Raw genomic sequence first — 17,828 nt, forward strand, 5'->3', positions numbered from 1 at the left:
GTACTGGTCACATACATTCTTCTCATCTGATCAGCATAAATAATAGAATAAACTTAAATTATTAAGTTTTGATAAATGTTTGAGTACCGAAAATCTAAAAAATATTTAATTAGTCACAGTTTTAATTCATTCTTATATTTAAAATTAATTTTCATTTCAAATTTTAATAGTGGTTATTATGAAAATCGCATAATTTTTAAAAGTTTTTGCATATTAAACTACGAAATAAATCCCATTATTGTCAAATTTCATTTTAATTAAATATTAAAATATTAAAAAAAATCAATTCATACAAAAGAAAATAGATATTTTGAGCTTAACTGATTAATTTATATGCATTGCACAGGTGCTGGCATTTACGTTTGACAACTCAAAATAATAAAATAAACTTTAAAAATTAAGTTTTAATCAATATCTGACATTCAAAATTAATTAAATTTTAAATTTGTCACGGTTTAATTCATTCTTACAATTAAAATTAATTTTTATTTCAAATTTAATTTTTATTTTAATTTTAATTACAGTTCTAGTACGGATATTTAAGAAATTTCGACAATTTTTAAAAGCTTTTATAAATTAAATATTAAAAAATGTTTTAATTTTTCTAAATTCTGTTTTAATTAAGTGTCAAAGATGTTAGAAAAATATTATTCATTTTAAAATAAATATATTTTGAACTTAACTGATTACTTTTATTTGCATTATACTTGATCTGGTTACATTTTGTTAAGGTTTTTTGACATTTTATGCAACTTTAAAGCAAAATTTCAATGATGAATGAAATGTTTTGACATTCCGCTTGTATATGGTATTGTTTTTTGGACGAATGGGAATTAAATTAAGGCACAAATAGAAGTAAGATGAAAACAAAGTTTAGCTATAATGGCTTGATTAACATTGATTAATGCAGTTTTTTTAGTGTAATTATATATATATATATATTTTGTATTGATGAAGGCGAATGTGTGTGCCTAGCCGCTGTGTGCGCCCACCCGCCCCCTTTTGCTCATTTCCGTCCTAACTTTATTGAAACAAAAGACTTTCTTTGTCTACGTGCGCACACAGCCAAAGGCGCAGAAGGCGTTGCACACACAAACAGTCTCATATATAGCTATATATCCTCATTTTGAGTCATCAACGGGTTAGAGCATTTTTTTATTACTTTCCATTAATTTTTTTCAAGTTGGTTTGTAGGAGCAAATTTTTTTTCATTTTTAAGTTATCAGTTATTAAACTTGCACTCTGTTAATTATTAAAAGCGTAAGAACATTTGGTTGGGAAATGCATGAAAGCTTATGTGCTTAAATTTGAATTTTGTTATACTTTAAATTCGGTTTCACTTTTTTTGTATTTTTTTTTTTTTTTTCATTAGCTAATTGGATGCTTTGTGGAACGGTTTTTGGCAAAGTTCTATGTTTTGTTGTATTGCTGCACAAATTTGTTGCGTATTTCGTTGGTGATAACTTAATAACTTATTTAGTGTTGTTGGAGATATTTCATCTGTTTCCTGTTCGACGTAATGGGCAATGAAATCATCAAGCAAGACCTCGAGAAGAAGGAATACCCAAGTTAGTCCATTTCTCATCTTTATGTTAAATTTTCAGTATCTGTTGTACTTAACAGTTAAATGCAGAACTAACAGTTAGGTGGAGATGCTTTAGGTATATCTCATGTCATAATGAACCACTAATTAGACTTTCTTGTTAGGCTTATTATTATTTTATGGTTTTTTATACTTCTGTCCGTTAAGCGTAATGTTTTATAAAATCTTACGCCTTCATTAGTTATTCCAATTATTTTAGTGTATTTCTCTTATATTTTTTTTGTAGTGATGAAGGCGAATGTGTACTCCCACCCGCCCCATTTTGCTCATTTCCGTCCTACCCTCATTGAAGGCGAACGGAGTGTCTGTACTGTACGATTTCTGCAGATGTCTCTGCTCACCCGTTCGTTCCTTCTCACTCATATGCACACAGTCCAACGCCCCAATTCACTCAACCATTGATTAGCACTATACACTCTTAGGGTTTATACAGTTTTTTTAAAATGCCCATCCGCCCCCTTTTGCTCATTTCCGTCCTAACCTTATTGAAATAAAAGACTTTCTTTGTCTACGTGCGCACGCAGCCAAAGGCGCAGAAGGCGTTGCACACACAAACAGTCTCATATATAGCTATATATCCTCATTTTGAGTCATCAACGGGTCGGAGCATTTTTTTATTACTTTCCATTAATTTTTTTCAAGTTGGTTTGTAGCAGCAAATTTTTTTTCATTTTTAAGTTATCAGTTATTAAACTTGCACTCTGTTAATTATTAAAAGCGTAAGAACATTTGGTTGGGAAATGCATGAAAGCTTAAGTGCTTAAATTTGAATTTTGTTATACTCTAAATTCGGTTCCACTTTTTTCGTACTTTTTGATTACAATAACAATCCATATATGATTACAATAACAATCCATCTACAATCTTAAGAAAAAAAATTCACACTTAAATAAATAGTCGTAATCCCAAAACGTTCGTTTGCTCTCTGGTAATTTTTCATATCATTTCAAATTAAAATTTCTCATTTTTTTTTATTTCAAATTTTTTTTCAAACAATTTCAAATTTCAATTTTAATTAAGTTTTCAGCTATTCGCTACTATCATTTGACACATCTAATATACTATCAACTCCTTCCATACCACAACAATCTGCACCACGGACAATTTCTTCAATTATAACAAAGAAAACGACCGGAGAACAACTATGTCAGGTTTGTCTTGATGCTGTTTCAAACGGATCGCATTTTGGAGCAAAAACATGCGCTGCATGTGCTGCATTTTTCAGGTTAACTTATTTTTTTTTTTTGCTAAAAATAATTTAGCAAAATATTATTATTTTATCCAATTTTTCTAAACAATTCGATTTTTTTTATTCGCCATATTTCATAATATCAATTTTTTGATTTCATATCCAATTTTGATTTTTTTGTTCAAAATATTTGATTGTATCAGTTATAAATACTTAATGTTTTTAAAATTTAGCTTAATATTTTATTTTTCTTATACTTTGTCTTATTCATTTTTTTTAATTAGCATTGCATGCAGGAAGATGAAATTACTATGCTTAGTGCTAGACTTTCGTATCAATTCATTTTCAATGACATATTGTCAAGTTTTAAATTGCTGTCTAATTTTAGAATTTCATTTTCGAAAATAATACTAAGAATTTAAAATCATTAAGTATTTATAACTGATACAATCAAATATTTTGAACAAAAAAATCAAAATTGGATATGAAATCAAAAAATTGATATTATGAAATATGGCGAATAAAAAAAATCGAATTGTTTAGAAAAATTGGATAAAATAATAATATTTTGCTAAATTATTTTTAGCAAAAAAAAAAATAAGTTAACCTGAAAAATGCAGCACATGCAGCGCATGTTTTTGCTCCAAAATGCGATCCGTTTGAAACAGCATCAAGACAAACCTGACATAGTTGTTCTCCGGTTGTTTTCTTTGTTATAACTGAAGAAATTGTCCGTGGTGCAGATTGTTGTGGTATGGAAGGAGTTCATAGTGTATTAGATGTGCCAGCAATACAACAATATGAAGACATCGTTTCATGCGACAACTACGGCATATCTTTCGATAGCCAGTGGCTGAAATTTCAATATAAATAGGATAATTGAAATTTGGAAATATACGGTTGTCATATGCTTATATCTTGAAATGCTTCAAAAAAAATTACTTGGAAAATTATGATCTGATTAAAAAATTTTTTTAACAATATTATTCTAAAAATATGTCGTAATGATTAAACATTATCATCCTCACCATCATTCTCATCGTACATACCGTAATTTAACTTTACATAACAACGCTGTGATCGCTCGCAAATGTAGCTCTTTTCGTCGCTAACTGTTCGTCTGAAATAAACATTAATGCTCTGAATTTCTTCAGTATAATGAATATCAAATAATAAATTAGTATTATTTTCGAAAATGAAATTCTAAAATTAGACAGCAATTTAAAACTTAACAATATGTCATTGAAAATGAAATGATACAAAAGTCTAGCACTAGGCATAGTAATTTCATCTTCCTGCATACAATGTTAATTTAAAAAAATGAATAAGACAAAGTATAAGAAAAATAAAATATTAAGCTAAATTTTAAAAACATTAAGTATTTATAACTGATACAATCAAATATTTTGAACAAAAAAAATCAAAATTGGATATGAAATCAAAAAATTGATATTATGAAATATGGCGAATAAAAAAAAAATTGAATTGTTTAGAAAAATTGGATAAAATAATAATATTTTGCTAAATTATTTTTAGCAAAAAAAAAAAAATAAGTTAACCTGAAAAATGCAGCACATGCAGCGCATGTTTTTGCTCCAAAATGCGATCCGTTTGAAACAGCATCAAGACAAACCTGACATAGTTGTTCTCCGGTTGTTTTCTTTGTTATAACTGAAGAAATTGTCCGTGGTGCAGATTGTTGTGGTATGGAAGGAGTTGATAGTGTATTAGATGTGCCAGCAATACAACAATATGAAGACATCGTTTCATGCGACAACTACGGCATATCTTTCGATAGCCAGTGGCTGAAATTTCAATATAAATAGGATAATTGAAATTTGGAAATATACGGTTGTCATATGCTTATATCTTGAAATGCTTCAAAAAAAATTACTTGGAAAATTATGAGCAGAAAAAATAAGTTAACCTGAAAAATGCAGCACATGCAGCGCATGTTTTAGCTCCAAAATGCGATCCGTTTGAAACAGCATCAAGACAAACCTGACATAGTTGTTCTCCGGTCGTTTTCTTTGTTGTAATTGAAGAAATTGTCCGTGGTGCAGATTGTTGTTGTATGGAAGGAGTTGATAGTATATTAGATGTGTCAAATGATAGTAGCGAATAGCTGAAAACTTAATTAAAATTGAAATTTGAAATTGTTTGAAAAAAAATTTGAAATAAAAAAAAATGAGAAATTTTAATTTGAAATGATATGAAAAATTACCAGAGAGCAAACGAACGTTTTGGGATTACGACTACTTATTTAAGTGTGAATTTTTTTTCTTAAGATTGTAGGTGGATTGTTATTGTAATCATATATGGATTGTTATTGTAATCAAAAAGTACGAAAAAAGTGGAACCGAATTTAGAGTATAACAAAATTCAAATTTAAGCACTTAAGCTTTCATGCATTTCCCAACCAAATGTTCTTACGCTTTTAATAATTAACAGAGTGCAAGTTTAATAACTGATAACTTAAAAATGAAAAAAAATTTGCTGCTACAAACCAACTTGAAAAAAATTAATGGAAAGTAATAAAAAAATGCTCCGACCCGTTGATGACTCAAAATGAGGATATATAGCTATATATGAGACTGTTTGTGTGTGCAACGCCTTCTGCGCCTTTGGCTGTGTGCGCACGTAGACAAAGAAAGTCTTTTATTTCAATAAGGTTAGGACGGAAATGAGCAAAAGGGGGCGGATGGGCATTTTAAAAAAACTGTATAAACCCTAAGAGTGTATAGTGCTAATCAATGGTTGAGTGAATTGGGGCGTTGGACTGTGTGCATATGAGTGAGAAGGAACGAACGGGTGAGCAGAGACATCTGCAGAAATCGTACAGTACAGACACTCCGTTCGCCTTCAATGAGGGTAGGACGGAAATGAGCAAAATGGGGCGGGTGGGAGCACACATTCGCCTTCATCACTACAAAAAAAAATATAAGAGAAATACACTAAAATAATTGGAATAACTAATGAAGGCGTAAGATTTTATAAAACATTACGCTTAACGGACAGAAGTATAAAAAACCATAAAATAATAATAAGCCTAACAAGAAAGTCTAATTAGTGGTTCATTATGACATGAGATATACCTAAAGCATCTCCACCTAACTGTTAGTTCTGCATTTAACTGTTAAGTACAACAGATACTGAAAATTTAACATAAAGATGAGAAATGGACTAACTTGGGTATTCCTTCTTCTCGAGGTCTTGCTTGATGATTTCATTGCCCATTACGTCGAACAGGAAACAGATGAAATATCTCCAACAACACTAAATAAGTTATTAAGTTATCACCAACGAAATACGCAACAAATTTGTGCAGCAATACAACAAAACATAGAACTTTGCCAAAAACCGTTCCACAAAGCATCCAATTAGCTAATGAAAAAAAAAAAAAAAATACAAAAAAAGTGAAACCGAATTTAAAGTATAACAAAATTCAAATTTAAGCACATAAGCTTTCATGCATTTCCCAACCAAATGTTCTTACGCTTTTAATAATTAACAGAGTGCAAGTTTAATAACTGATAACTTAAAAATGAAAAAAAATTTGCTCCTACAAACCAACTTGAAAAAAATTAATGGAAAGTAATAAAAAAATGCTCCGACCCGTTGATGACTCAAAATGAGGATATATAGCTATATATGAGACTGTTTGTGTGTGCAACGCCTTCTGCGCCTTTGGCTGTGTGCGCACGTAGACAAAGAAAGTCTTTTGTTTCAATAAAGTTAGGACGGAAATGAGCAAAAGGGGGCGGGTGGGCGCACACAGCGGCTAGGCACACACATTCGCCTTCATCAATACAAAATATATATATATATATAATTACACTAAAAAAACTGCATTAATCAATGTTAATCAAGCCATTATAGCTAAACTTTGTTTTCATCTTACTTCTATTTGTGCCTTAATTTAATTCCCATTCGTCCAAAAAACAATACCATATACAAGCGGAATGTCAAAACATTTCATTCATCATTGAAATTTTGCTTTAAAGTTGCATAAAATGTCAAAAAACCTTAACAAAATGTAACCAGATCAAGTATAATGCAAATAAAAGTAATCAGTTAAGTTCAAAATATATTTATTTTAAAATGAATAATATTTTTCTAACATCTTTGACACTTAATTAAAACAGAATTTAGAAAAATTAAAACATTTTTTAATATTTAATTTATAAAAGCTTTTAAAAATTGTCGAAATTTCTTAGATATCCGTACTAGAACTGTAATTAAAATTAAAATAAAAATTAAATTTGAAATAAAAATTAATTTTAATTGTAAGAATGAATTAAACCGTGACAAATTTAAAATTTAATTAATTTTGAATGTCAGATATTGATTAAAACTTAATTTTTAAAGTTTATTTTATTATTTTGAGTTGTCAAACGTAAATGCCAGCACCTGTGCAATGCATATAAATTAATCAGTTAAGCTCAAAATATCTATTTTCTTTTGTATGAATTGATTTTTTTTAATATTTTAATATTTAATTAAAATGAAATTTGACAATAATGGGATTTATTTCGTAGTTTAATATGCAAAAACTTTTAAAAATTATGCGATTTTCATAATAACCACTATTAAAATTTGAAATGAAAATTAATTTTAAATATAAGAATGAATTAAAACTGTGACTAATTAAATATTTTTTTGATTTTCGGTACTCAAACATTTATCAAAACTTAATAATTTAAGTTTATTCTATTATTTATGCTGATCAGATGAGAAGAATGTATGTGACCAGTACCCATGCAATGCATACAAATTAATCAATTAAGTCGAAAATATCTGTTGTTTCTAATGAATTGCTATTCCTAAAAAGTTTTAGCACTTAATTAAAAGAAAATTTGATAGAACTAGGATTTGATTCCCAGTTTAATATGCAAAAACTCATAGAAATTGTAGGTTTTTCATCAAAATCAATATTTAAATTTCAAATAAAAGTTAATTTAAACCGTAAAACTACAAATAATTAAAAATTTTATCAATTACGCTACTGAAATATCATTCAATACTTATTTATTAAAGTTTATTTTATTATTTAATGATGTCAATTAACCACAATGTATGTGACACTTTCCACACTATGCATATGAAATAATCAACTAAGTTCTATTTTTTAATTTTTTTTAATGAATTGCTATTCTTTAAAAGTCTTTACACTTAAAAAAAAATGGAATTTGACAATACTGGGATTTATCTGACAGTTTAATACACGAAAATTTTTAAAAAATATACGATTTTCATAAAAACCAATATTTAAATTTTGTTTTTTTTAAAAAATCTTACAAATTATAAGATTTTTTGTATATTAAACTGAGAAATAAGTTCTAATAATATTAAATTTTATTTTAATTAAATGCTAATACTATTCAAAAATATTAATTCAATAAAAAAAATAGATATTTTCAACTTTATTGATTATTTTGTATGCATTTTTTGGGGGATGGCCATGTTCGATTTGGTCACTTCACAGTAATAATAATAAAATAAACTTTAAGAAAATACAAATTCATTTTATAATTGAAATTATTTTTTAATAAAAATTTAAATTTTATTTATTTATTTTTTTTTTTTGAAAGTCCTACAAATTGTAAGATTTTTTGTATATCAAACTAGAAAATAAGTCCTAATAATGTTAAATTTTATCTTAATTAGGAGTGAAAACTATTTTAAAATATCTATTCATTTAAAAAAATAGTTATTTTCAACTTCATTGATTATTTTGTAAGCATTTTTTGGGTGATGGTCATATTCAGTTTGGTCACTTCACAGCAGTAATATTACTCCTACTGTTCCAACACCGCAACCGTAGAAGCCAACCCATAACTATTACTATTATTATAATTTGTTATTATATACGACGAAAGTATTTTTTTATTTCAATTTTGCTTGTAAAATATTTAACATTTTAACAGAAACAAATTTTAATTGCTTTGTGTCTATGCTAATATTTTGGTAAATCAATTCAATTAATTCAAACAAAATTTTATACCAGACAAACATCTTCCGATCTCAAACATCTCATCCACAGTATCCGTTCAATTTTAATTTTTCAATCAGCATCTTTTACAGTATTCTTTCGGCTATCGTATCATCTCCATTAGATATTTTCAAGTGCTAGTACAATCATGTTACATTAGGTAGGTTTCCTTCGTGCATATCTGCTACTTTCAGTCGAATTACAACATAAAACTGCTTCATTAAGATTGCTATTCAATAAAACACAAATTTTAATCGTAAATACATAGATATGTACAATAACAATCCATCTACAATCTTAAAAAAAAAAAAATTCACACCTAAGTAAGTAATCGTAATCACAAAATGTTCGTTTGCTCTCTGGTAATTCATCATATCATTTCAAATTAAAATTTCTCATTTCTTTTTTTAATTTCAAGTTTTTTCTATTTTTGTTTCAATTTATCTCTTAAATATTTTCAATTTTAATTAAGTCTTCAGCTATTCACTACTATCATTTGACACATCTAATATACTATCAACTCCTTCCATACCACAACAATCTGCACCACGGACAATTTCTTCAATTATAACAAAGAAAACGACCGGAGAACAACTATGTCAGGTTTGTCTTGATGCTGTTTCAAACGGATCGCATTTTGGAGCAAAAACATGCGCTGCATGTGCTGCATTTTTCAGGTTAACTTATTTTTTTTTTTTGCTAAAAATAATTTAGCAAAATATTATTATTTTATCCAATTTTTCTAAACAATTCGATTTTTTTTATTCGCCATATTTCATAATATCAATTTTTTGATTTCATATCCAATTTTGATTTTTTTGTTCAAAATATTTGATTGTATCAGTTATAAATACTTAATGTTTTTAAAATTTAGCTTAATATTTTATTTTTCTTATACTTTGTCTTATTCATTTTTTTTAATTAGCATTGCATGCAGGAAGATGAAATTACTATGCCTAGTGCTAGACTTTTGTATCATTTCATTTTCAATGACATATTCTCAATTTTTAAATTGCTATCTAATTTTAGGGTTTCATTTTTGAAAATAATACTAATTTATTATTTGATATTCATTATACTGAAGAAATTCAGAGCATTAATGTTTATTTCAGACGAACAGTTAGCGACGAAAAGAGCTACATTTGCGAGCGATCACAGCGTTGTTATGTAAAGTTTTAATTACGGTATGTACGATGAGAATGATGGTGAGGATGATAATGTTTAATCATTACGACATATTTTTAGAATAATATTGTTAAAAAAATTTTTTAATCAGATCATAATTTTCCAAGTAATTTTTTTTGAAGCATTTCAAGATATAAGCATATGACAACCGTATATTTCCAAATTTCAATTATCCTATTTATATTGAAATTTCAGCCACTGGCTATCGAAAGATATGCCGTAGTTGTCGCATGAAACGAACTCTTCATATTGGCATGCTTCCAGAAAGTAAGCAACTTTGTAAATAATTCAAATTTTTATATAATCTTTTAATTTGTCAATAATCCAAAAATCATTACATTATTACCGCAGTTTTCGTGATAAAAGAAAAAAAAGTAAACAAATGGCTATCAAAAACCGGTAAAAGAACTTTTGTTGTTGACAGACTAAAAAAGTTAACAAATATCTAAATAATAATCAAAAAAAAAGGTAGTTAAGAAAGGTAGTTATCTAGTAGCGAAAATCTCTAACTATTCGTTTGAATATGTCATTCTTGTATAATGTTGATTTAAATCATCATAAATTAAAGATTGAATTTTTGAAAAGAAAATTTTTATACTTTTTATGTCACTCCCTATTTCATGTCTTTGTTCCTCCCTCCATCGTTCTCTTCCTCCGCTCATACTAAAAGTATGTTTCGATCTGATTACCTAAATTATTTCAGGCTAAGTTTAGTTGTAATTTAGGAACAATTACGTTCGCTTAACTTTATTTATTTTTTTTTTTTTTTTCTGCTTTCAGATGTACAAAATAAAGGACAAAGGAAAGAATACAATAAAATCGAATAATGTTATCATCAGTTTGTTCTACATTTACCATAATTTTAACAAGATATGTTACAAATTATCCAGTGATATATTACTCTGATAACTGAAATAAAATAGTATTTTTTTTTTTTTGAAATAAATATAATATTTTTAGGTTTCTATGTCAATTATAATTTATTGTCTAAATTTTGAATTTTATTCTCTTTCTATGATATAATAATTAAGATAAAGTAATTTCATTTAAAGTTTTTCAAATGTGTTAAATATCAATAAAATTACTCTAATGGTTAATTTTTTTGATAAATAGTTTTTTGTTGCGATTTCAAAGGAAAAAAAGAAAACAAAAGGAGATTCACAATAGAAGTTTCAATAAATTTCTTAACTTTATCTATTTCTGGTAATTTTTTTCCATTTTTCCTTGAATATTTGCAATATTTGCTAGTGGAAAACACTAATATTTATTCATTTTTAACAAAAAGCGTTTCCTTAGAAAAGAAAAGAGGAAAATAATAAAAACAAAATTATTTTTATAAGAAATAAAATTCTTTGTGCGGTAATTTTTATTATTATTATTATTATTATACATATAAATCCACGATAATTTATTAACTAGGAAAAAAAAAACTCCTTGATATTCACTCATAACTTCTTAGCTTTCATTTTTTACTATGTTTACTTTGATAATCATGAATGGCGGCTGTTATAGTGTCTTCAGCAAGCACTGAGCAGTGTACCTTCACTGGGGGCAAACATAACTCTTCCGTTATTTGGGTGTTCGTTATCTCTGTTGCATCTTCAATAGTTTTGCCTTTGATCATTTCTGTTAATAAAAAGCTTGAGGCAATAGCAGAACCACAACTGAAAGTTTTAAATTTTGCATTTTCAATAACATCTTTGTCATCGACCTTTATCTGCAATTTCATCACATCACCGCATAATAGTGCATCAATCAAACCGGTGCCAACACTCGGATCATTTTTGTCCAAAGAACCAACATTTCTTGGATTTTCATAATGGTTCTCATTATAACTCATAAGATTAACCTATAAATCACCTGCATTTTAATTTAAAAATGCGCATAAAACATTGTATTTAACTTTACAAATACACGTAGTGCATATCATTCTTTATATTGTAATTTCAAAAGGTGCATTTTCTTGAGTTTGTTTAGTAATCTTTATAGAGGCTTATTAAAAACTTCTCGCTTCAGTGGTGGAGTGAAAAGTACTTTTTCTCGGAAAAAAAAAGTTAGATCAATCGCTTTTGAATGAATTAAAGAAATTACTCATTAGCATGGATATTGGTCATAAAACTTCCAAAGTTCGCAAGCATCAAATTTGATACAGAAGTTGAGCATAATATTATCATGACACAGCAGCTAATGAACGAAATAGAAGCGATATTAAACCCTGTTATGCAACCACTAATTTTAAATAAAAAACCACGTATAGTAATGGTGGTATGTGGAGTAATGATGATAAAATCACAACTATAAGTAACGCTTACGTATGAATATAAGAATATGGGATAATCCGTCATGCTCGTTACGTAGGACACGTCTAGGGCTGCTAATAGTGAACGGCTAAACATGTAGGCAGGAGATTCTGATTGCTTTATTGTTACTTGAGAATACGGTAACGATTCTGCAAGTGTGACGTATAGAGCTGTAAGTCAAGCTATAAAAGCATAGATGTTGTTCTGATTGATAGAGTAGGCAGGCTACAAAGTAATGTTAATGTTATGGAGGACTTATCAAAGATATATAGAACGATAAAGAAACTGGATGGCATTGTTCCTCATGATGTTATTTTGGTTCTTGATGCGAATACCGCTCAAAATGCTTATAGCTAATTAGAGGCATTTAGTAAAATGGTTAGTTAGTGCCACAGGATTAATTATTATAACAAAGCTAGATGGTACTGCTAAGGGAGGAGTGGTGATTGGACTTGCAGAAACTTATAAAGTTACACGCTATAGGAACTGGTGAAAGGATAGAGGACTTGAGAGAGTTCACTAATTAAAGAATTTGCTAAAGCGCTATTTCGCTGTTATTAAGGATCTTATTTAATTATGTGGCCAAGTTTAATTATTTTGATATCGTGAGAAAAGTAATTGCCATTTTGAAGCATAATTGCTTTTTTAATTTTTTTTTTTTTTTTTTTTTTTTGCTTCTTTAGCCTCAGATCAGCATATGAGATATATATAATCTTACCTAAAAGTGGAATTTCATGTGCATATTATTGAAGAAGTTGGCAGCGATAAACTTACTATGTTTTAAATAAGAGAGAGATCAACCGATGGTTGTTATATTTTCAATCCTCATACAATGTTCAGACACACTTCTTTTTTATGCAGAGACATTTTGCAACAAGCATTTAGCACTGCAATCATAATAGTCAATAGGTTGATATTTCATCTACTTGTTAACAATTAAACTTCCATTAAAATCGGTCTGGAATCCTCAATTCCTACAAATACAGCACTGTCAGCAACTTTCTTTATGTCTTCTTCATTCAAAAGTGGAATCGAAACGAGCCTAGATCGGATCCACCTTCAGTACTGATTGAATCTATAACTTCTTTAATGAATTCTCTTAGTCCATCAACGGTATTTAAGTGTTCTCTCTTTATGTAAAGGTATAGAGGCCTTACTAATATATATTTCTCCGATGATATATTTTCATAATTTGGCTCAATTTCTGTAACCATACTCCCTTTTATCTTATCTTGGTTCCTTATTAAAAAGCTGAAACCAAATATTTCTGAGGCATTCTTGTTATTTTTCAATTTTTGTATTGCTATGTTCTCATTAATTCCAACTTCTGTATACCTTGCATCATCTTTTATATTACTGAATGTTTTCTTTCTTTTTTTCTTTCTTCTGGATCCTCATAACTTTTTTTAAAAATTCTTGACTTCATGTATGAGTATTGATCAATCAGTAACAAAATTAACCAAAGTTTCGTATGTGCCTGTATTCTGATGTGGATCACAAATTTCAATTCCCGTTTTTGGTAAGGTTTCATTTATATCAGATCAAAGTTTCTTGTTATTTTTTCTCTTGAGAATATGCGGATAAAGTTTCAAATAAATCCTTTTTAAAATCAAATTTATGGCTTTGATCCGAATTTGCAACGACATTCCAGTACAGCTAATAATGATGACGTCTCTTTCTCTCTCTATTTCTGCCTCTTTTACAGGGCGAGATGAAGTAGCGATATCTAGCGCATTTTCTCGTATTCCTGAACAGAAAATTTTAAATTCCGGCCTGATTTCTATTGATTCTACAACCAGAGTCTTAAAAGAGAATATACAATTGAAGTCCTCGGCTATAAATGACATAAAAGGAAAAACGATTGAAGATCCAACAATTCTGACATATTTCCTTGCATCAGGATTTGACAGTCCCTTTAATTTACTTCTTGTAACTTCCATAGTGCATTTGTAATGTGCAAAATATGCTACTTGGCTATAATAGCATATTTTGCAAATAAACAAAACTATTTTACTAGAATTAAGTTTGTTCTACAATTACAATTTATCATTTTTTGAAGTATGGCGTAATTCCAGTAAATAACTTGCAAATTTCACTTTGGCTCTGAAACGAATCAAGCGGTATTTGCTTCAATACTTACTCCATGAGATACAATACTTGGATTATCAGTAAGTTCTGGAGGAAAAAATATATGTTTTTTTAAATGAATTGCAATTCTTTATTAGTCTCAACATTTAATTAAACAAAATTTGATAATATTAAAATCTATCTCCAGGTTTAATTTACAAAACTTATTAGAGGTTGTATGAATTCCATAAATCATACATAAATATCCATACATAAATTTGTACTTAAAATTATTTTCAATGTTCGAAATGAAACAAAACTATTATTAGTTATAATTATTAATTGTAATGTGGTAATAGATCATCTAATTTCCGGTAAAGATTTTTTAGCAATATCAATATAAATCACTAAAAATTTTAATTTTAAATAATAAAATGATAACAAAATAAGTATAAAGATTTCTAGCCTAAAACAAAGGATAAATCAATGAAATCAAGATATTTCTAGTACGAAAAATGAATAATAATTTTAGCTTTTTCTATTTTAAAATTACCACTTTATACCATTTTCTATTACTTTTGACAGTGTATTTGGTAAGTTTAAGGCGCTTTAATAACAGCAAAACTGATTTGTATTTGAATTAGAAAAGAATTTTGGATTTATTTAGTATTTTGCTTGACAATCCATATGATCGTCCAATTTTCGGCAAATAATATTATTATTATTATTATTATAATTACCTGAATTTTTTTTCACGGTATCATTATAAATTATTTGAAGTGTCAATTTTAAATAATGAAATGGTAACGAATGATGAATTTCAAATTTCCTTGTCACTAATCGAGTCATAAATTGGTGAAATTCTACAAATTTCTACTACAAGATTTAGTTTACTTATTAATTTTGGCCTGTTATACTGTAAAATTTGCGTTGATATCATTTTCAATTAATTTCGACAATAAATTTGGTAAAAAATATAATTTTCAAAATACAGGGAAGGTTGGAAAATTGAATTTTTGTTGGATTATGGAAATGTTTGAATTTATTTAGCATTTTGGTTGACAGTCGATTTGATTTTCCATTTTCAGGTAAAAATTTTTTTTTACAATTTGTATTTTTTTCTTGTATTTCGCAGTGCTTACACAAATTATAAATCTGATATTTACTTTTTTTTGATGTTTATAAATTTAATATTTACAATGCGGTCGTTTTGAACATGGTTGGATTAAAAGTTGTTTGAAATTAATAACTGGTTTCGGCATATTCTTATAAGATACTATGAATCAACTATGAATTTTTTTAAATTTTCTTCTAATTAACTCACTAATTAATCACATTTCATAAATTGAAAATTAAATGTATTTTTGATAGTTTTCATTTTTGAACTATTGCTTGTTTTACCATGATGATCTAATTAATCTAATTTTATCTAATAGTGTTTAATAAAAAATTTTATCTAATAATGTTTAATAATAGTTTTTTGTGCTCATTTTATGCTATAATTTTAGAATCAATTAATGCTTGATTCATCCTTTTATGAGATATCAAGTAAAAATGAATTAATGTTTGTTATTGCTATTACATCTACAACTTTGGCATTTATGGCATTGCTGATTAACTTGTGCACGTATGGATATATCATGTTGAAAGTAAGAAATAAATGATTACCTCTTTTCTTGGCTCTAATCTATCGAATTAGCTAAGTAGCCAAGTTTTTCCCGATAATCAGGAAAGTGTCTTTCTTTATTTTATCTTAGTCCGAAATAAGGTAATTGTTGTCAAGATTTCTTTAGGATACTATGTGAATAAATAGGTAAAATGCAACCAGTTATTGTAATGTTTGATATAGACTTCCCTTATTCTGTAATACCTGTATTCGATCACAGTTAACATGGGCAGTAATCCGGAAAATAAAATGGGAACAAATTTTTGCAAGATTTTTTACATATTTACTTGTGACAATTCTTCAATTGCATTAAATATTTCTTGATTTCTGACTGAAATAAATTGCAAACTTGATTGAATTGAAATTTTTACATTCTTTTGCTTTTTTTTTTAATGAATATATTTTTTTATTGAGGTTCATCGTGGCATGTTGTTATTTCGAGAAAAGACAATCTTAGCGGAACAATCACTATCACAACGACGTTTTGCTGATGATTTGATGGGAGAAATGAGTAAAGCTACGCATTTTGATTTTGCATCAAATCAAAGAGAAATAAATTCATTAACTCATGGATAAATAAAAACAATATAAGCTCTTGAAAAAAACTTAATTTTTGAATTGTTAAATAAGCAGAATAGTGAGAAGTTTTTTATTACTATCAGACAATTATATACAAATTATAAACAATAAAACCATTGATCATCACAATTAATATGTTGAATAATTAATTAAATCATACAGTTTGACACTTAATTTGTAAATATTTTCTCGAACACGAGCTTGTCAAATGATACAACCATTATGAGACCGTTAAATACGCAACATGCACGGTAAACAACTTCATACGTAATGATGTCGTGCCGTGATACGATCCACAAAATCTTCGTCATCACTTGAATTACGTCGATGTCCAACTGGAGTTGTAAATGAAACGACTGAAAAGAATGCAAGTGACGTGTCTAAAAATCTCGGAATTTTCAAATTTGACAATCAATCTGATCTCATTATTTAGTGCTGATATAATAATTGTGCAATTATTTCTTATCGTATAAGGAATTGAAAATTCTATGCTTGAATTTTCTTCTGTTTATAAGATAAGTAATCGATTGATTACCTTTTGGTTTCTCTGATTCTGAAGGCGTATTAAGTGGTTCTTCCAACTTTAGTGGAAGCACAAGAGTTTCCAATTTTGATTGCCTACAAAATTTTTGCGATTTTTTAAGCAACGATTTATTTCCTCAAGTTATCACCGAAGCACCTGTTTACTAGCTGTCGATTAGCAGGCGAAATTTATCAAAAACTTTGAAGTAATAACATAATATCTCTTCAAATTTTAACTTCCATTTTTTACTTTGAGAAGTAGCCATTCTTAAATTCTTAATAATTTATATATATATATCGATACAGTTTAAGGTTTTTTTCTCAATATTTAGTATATATGAAAAATCTTTTTTCGACATATATAAATTTTTTTTTCAATATGTTTATAAAAAATTTAAATTTAAGTGGACTAGCTAAACATTTAATCATTACTGCACGATTTACCTTTTCTCGATATTTGGCGATTTACGATATTTCGAAAATAGCGGCAAATCATGCAATTCAACAACTGTACGTTTTTGAGAACCTGAAAAACAAGGATTAGATATTAGTAAGGTTATTTAGCTCTACCAACAACACTTACTTTTCCTTTTAAAACAAAAAGAATTTGGCGGAATAAATTCAAATGATGAGAACAATAATAATGAAAGGAACTACAAAAGTATATTGATAAAAAAAATTATCAAATATACCCCTTTTATCTTTTACCATAAGTTTTTCGCCTA

At 27.8% G+C, this 17,828-nt stretch overlaps 5 protein-coding genes and 1 further gene across 8 annotated transcripts in view; 3 read left to right on the forward strand and 3 right to left on the reverse strand.

The window, feature by feature from the left end:
* Positions 1-1,519: 1,519 nt before the first annotated feature.
* Positions 1,520-2,722, forward strand: Bm5070 (Uncharacterized protein; the record flags this gene model as incomplete). The annotated part of the gene is made up of 2 exons (XM_043077594.1): positions 1,520-1,568; positions 2,631-2,722. The coding sequence occupies 2 exons, from the start codon at positions 1,520-1,522 to the stop codon at positions 2,720-2,722; spliced, it is 141 nt and encodes a 46-aa protein (XP_042933528.1).
* A 783-nt stretch (positions 2,723-3,505) lies between these two features.
* On the reverse strand, positions 3,506-4,554 carry Bma-nhr-38 (Uncharacterized protein; the record flags this gene model as incomplete). 3 transcript variants are annotated; one of them, XM_043077595.1, is made up of 3 exons in its annotated part: positions 3,506-3,645; positions 3,821-3,912; positions 4,352-4,554. In XM_043077595.1, the coding sequence occupies 3 exons, from the start codon at positions 4,552-4,554 to the stop codon at positions 3,506-3,508; spliced, it is 435 nt and encodes a 144-aa protein (XP_042933529.1). The 3 variants fall into 3 exon arrangements, with proteins under 3 accessions (XP_042933529.1, XP_042933530.1, XP_042933531.1); XM_043077596.1 differs by lacking the exon at positions 3,821-3,912 and having other exon boundaries at positions 3,607-3,645; positions 4,426-4,554; XM_043077597.1 differs by lacking the exon at positions 3,506-3,645 and having other exon boundaries at positions 3,801-3,912.
* Positions 4,555-11,431: 6,877 nt separating this feature from the next.
* Positions 11,432-11,809, reverse strand: Bm6567 (iron-sulfur cofactor synthesis protein IscU, putative,NifU-like protein, putative; the record flags this gene model as incomplete). Its single annotated transcript, XM_001893084.2, has 1 exon — positions 11,432-11,809. One exon carries the CDS (start codon positions 11,807-11,809, stop codon positions 11,432-11,434), a length of 378 nt encoding a protein of 125 aa, XP_001893119.2.
* A 647-nt stretch (positions 11,810-12,456) lies between these two features.
* On the forward strand, positions 12,457-12,478 carry Bma-mir-5873. The gene has a single exon (XR_006228176.1). The product of XR_006228176.1 is annotated as a pre-microRNA Bma-mir-5873 (primary transcript).
* A 3,375-nt stretch (positions 12,479-15,853) lies between these two features.
* On the forward strand, positions 15,854-16,578 carry Bm1231 (Uncharacterized protein; the record flags this gene model as incomplete). Its single annotated transcript, XM_043077598.1, has 2 exons — positions 15,854-15,985; positions 16,417-16,578. The coding sequence occupies 2 exons, from the start codon at positions 15,854-15,856 to the stop codon at positions 16,576-16,578; spliced, it is 294 nt and encodes a 97-aa protein (XP_042933532.1).
* Positions 16,579-16,842: 264 nt separating this feature from the next.
* Positions 16,843-17,828, reverse strand: part of Bma-unc-80 (F25C8.3 protein, putative) — a gene marked incomplete at both ends in the record, with an annotated part of 33,840 nt that continues 32,854 nt past the window's right edge. The window contains 3 exons of the mRNA XM_043077599.1: positions 16,843-16,937; positions 17,117-17,199; positions 17,548-17,629. Coding sequence (XP_042933533.1) covers positions 16,843-16,937; positions 17,117-17,199; positions 17,548-17,629 — 260 coding nt within the window. The remainder of the gene's footprint in view (positions 16,938-17,116; positions 17,200-17,547; positions 17,630-17,828) is intronic.

This window comes from Brugia malayi, assembly GCF_000002995.4.
Source record: "Brugia malayi strain FR3 genome assembly, contig: Bm_v4_Chr1_scaffold_001, whole genome shotgun sequence".
NCBI classification, from domain to species: Eukaryota; Metazoa; Nematoda; class Chromadorea; order Rhabditida; family Onchocercidae; genus Brugia; species Brugia malayi.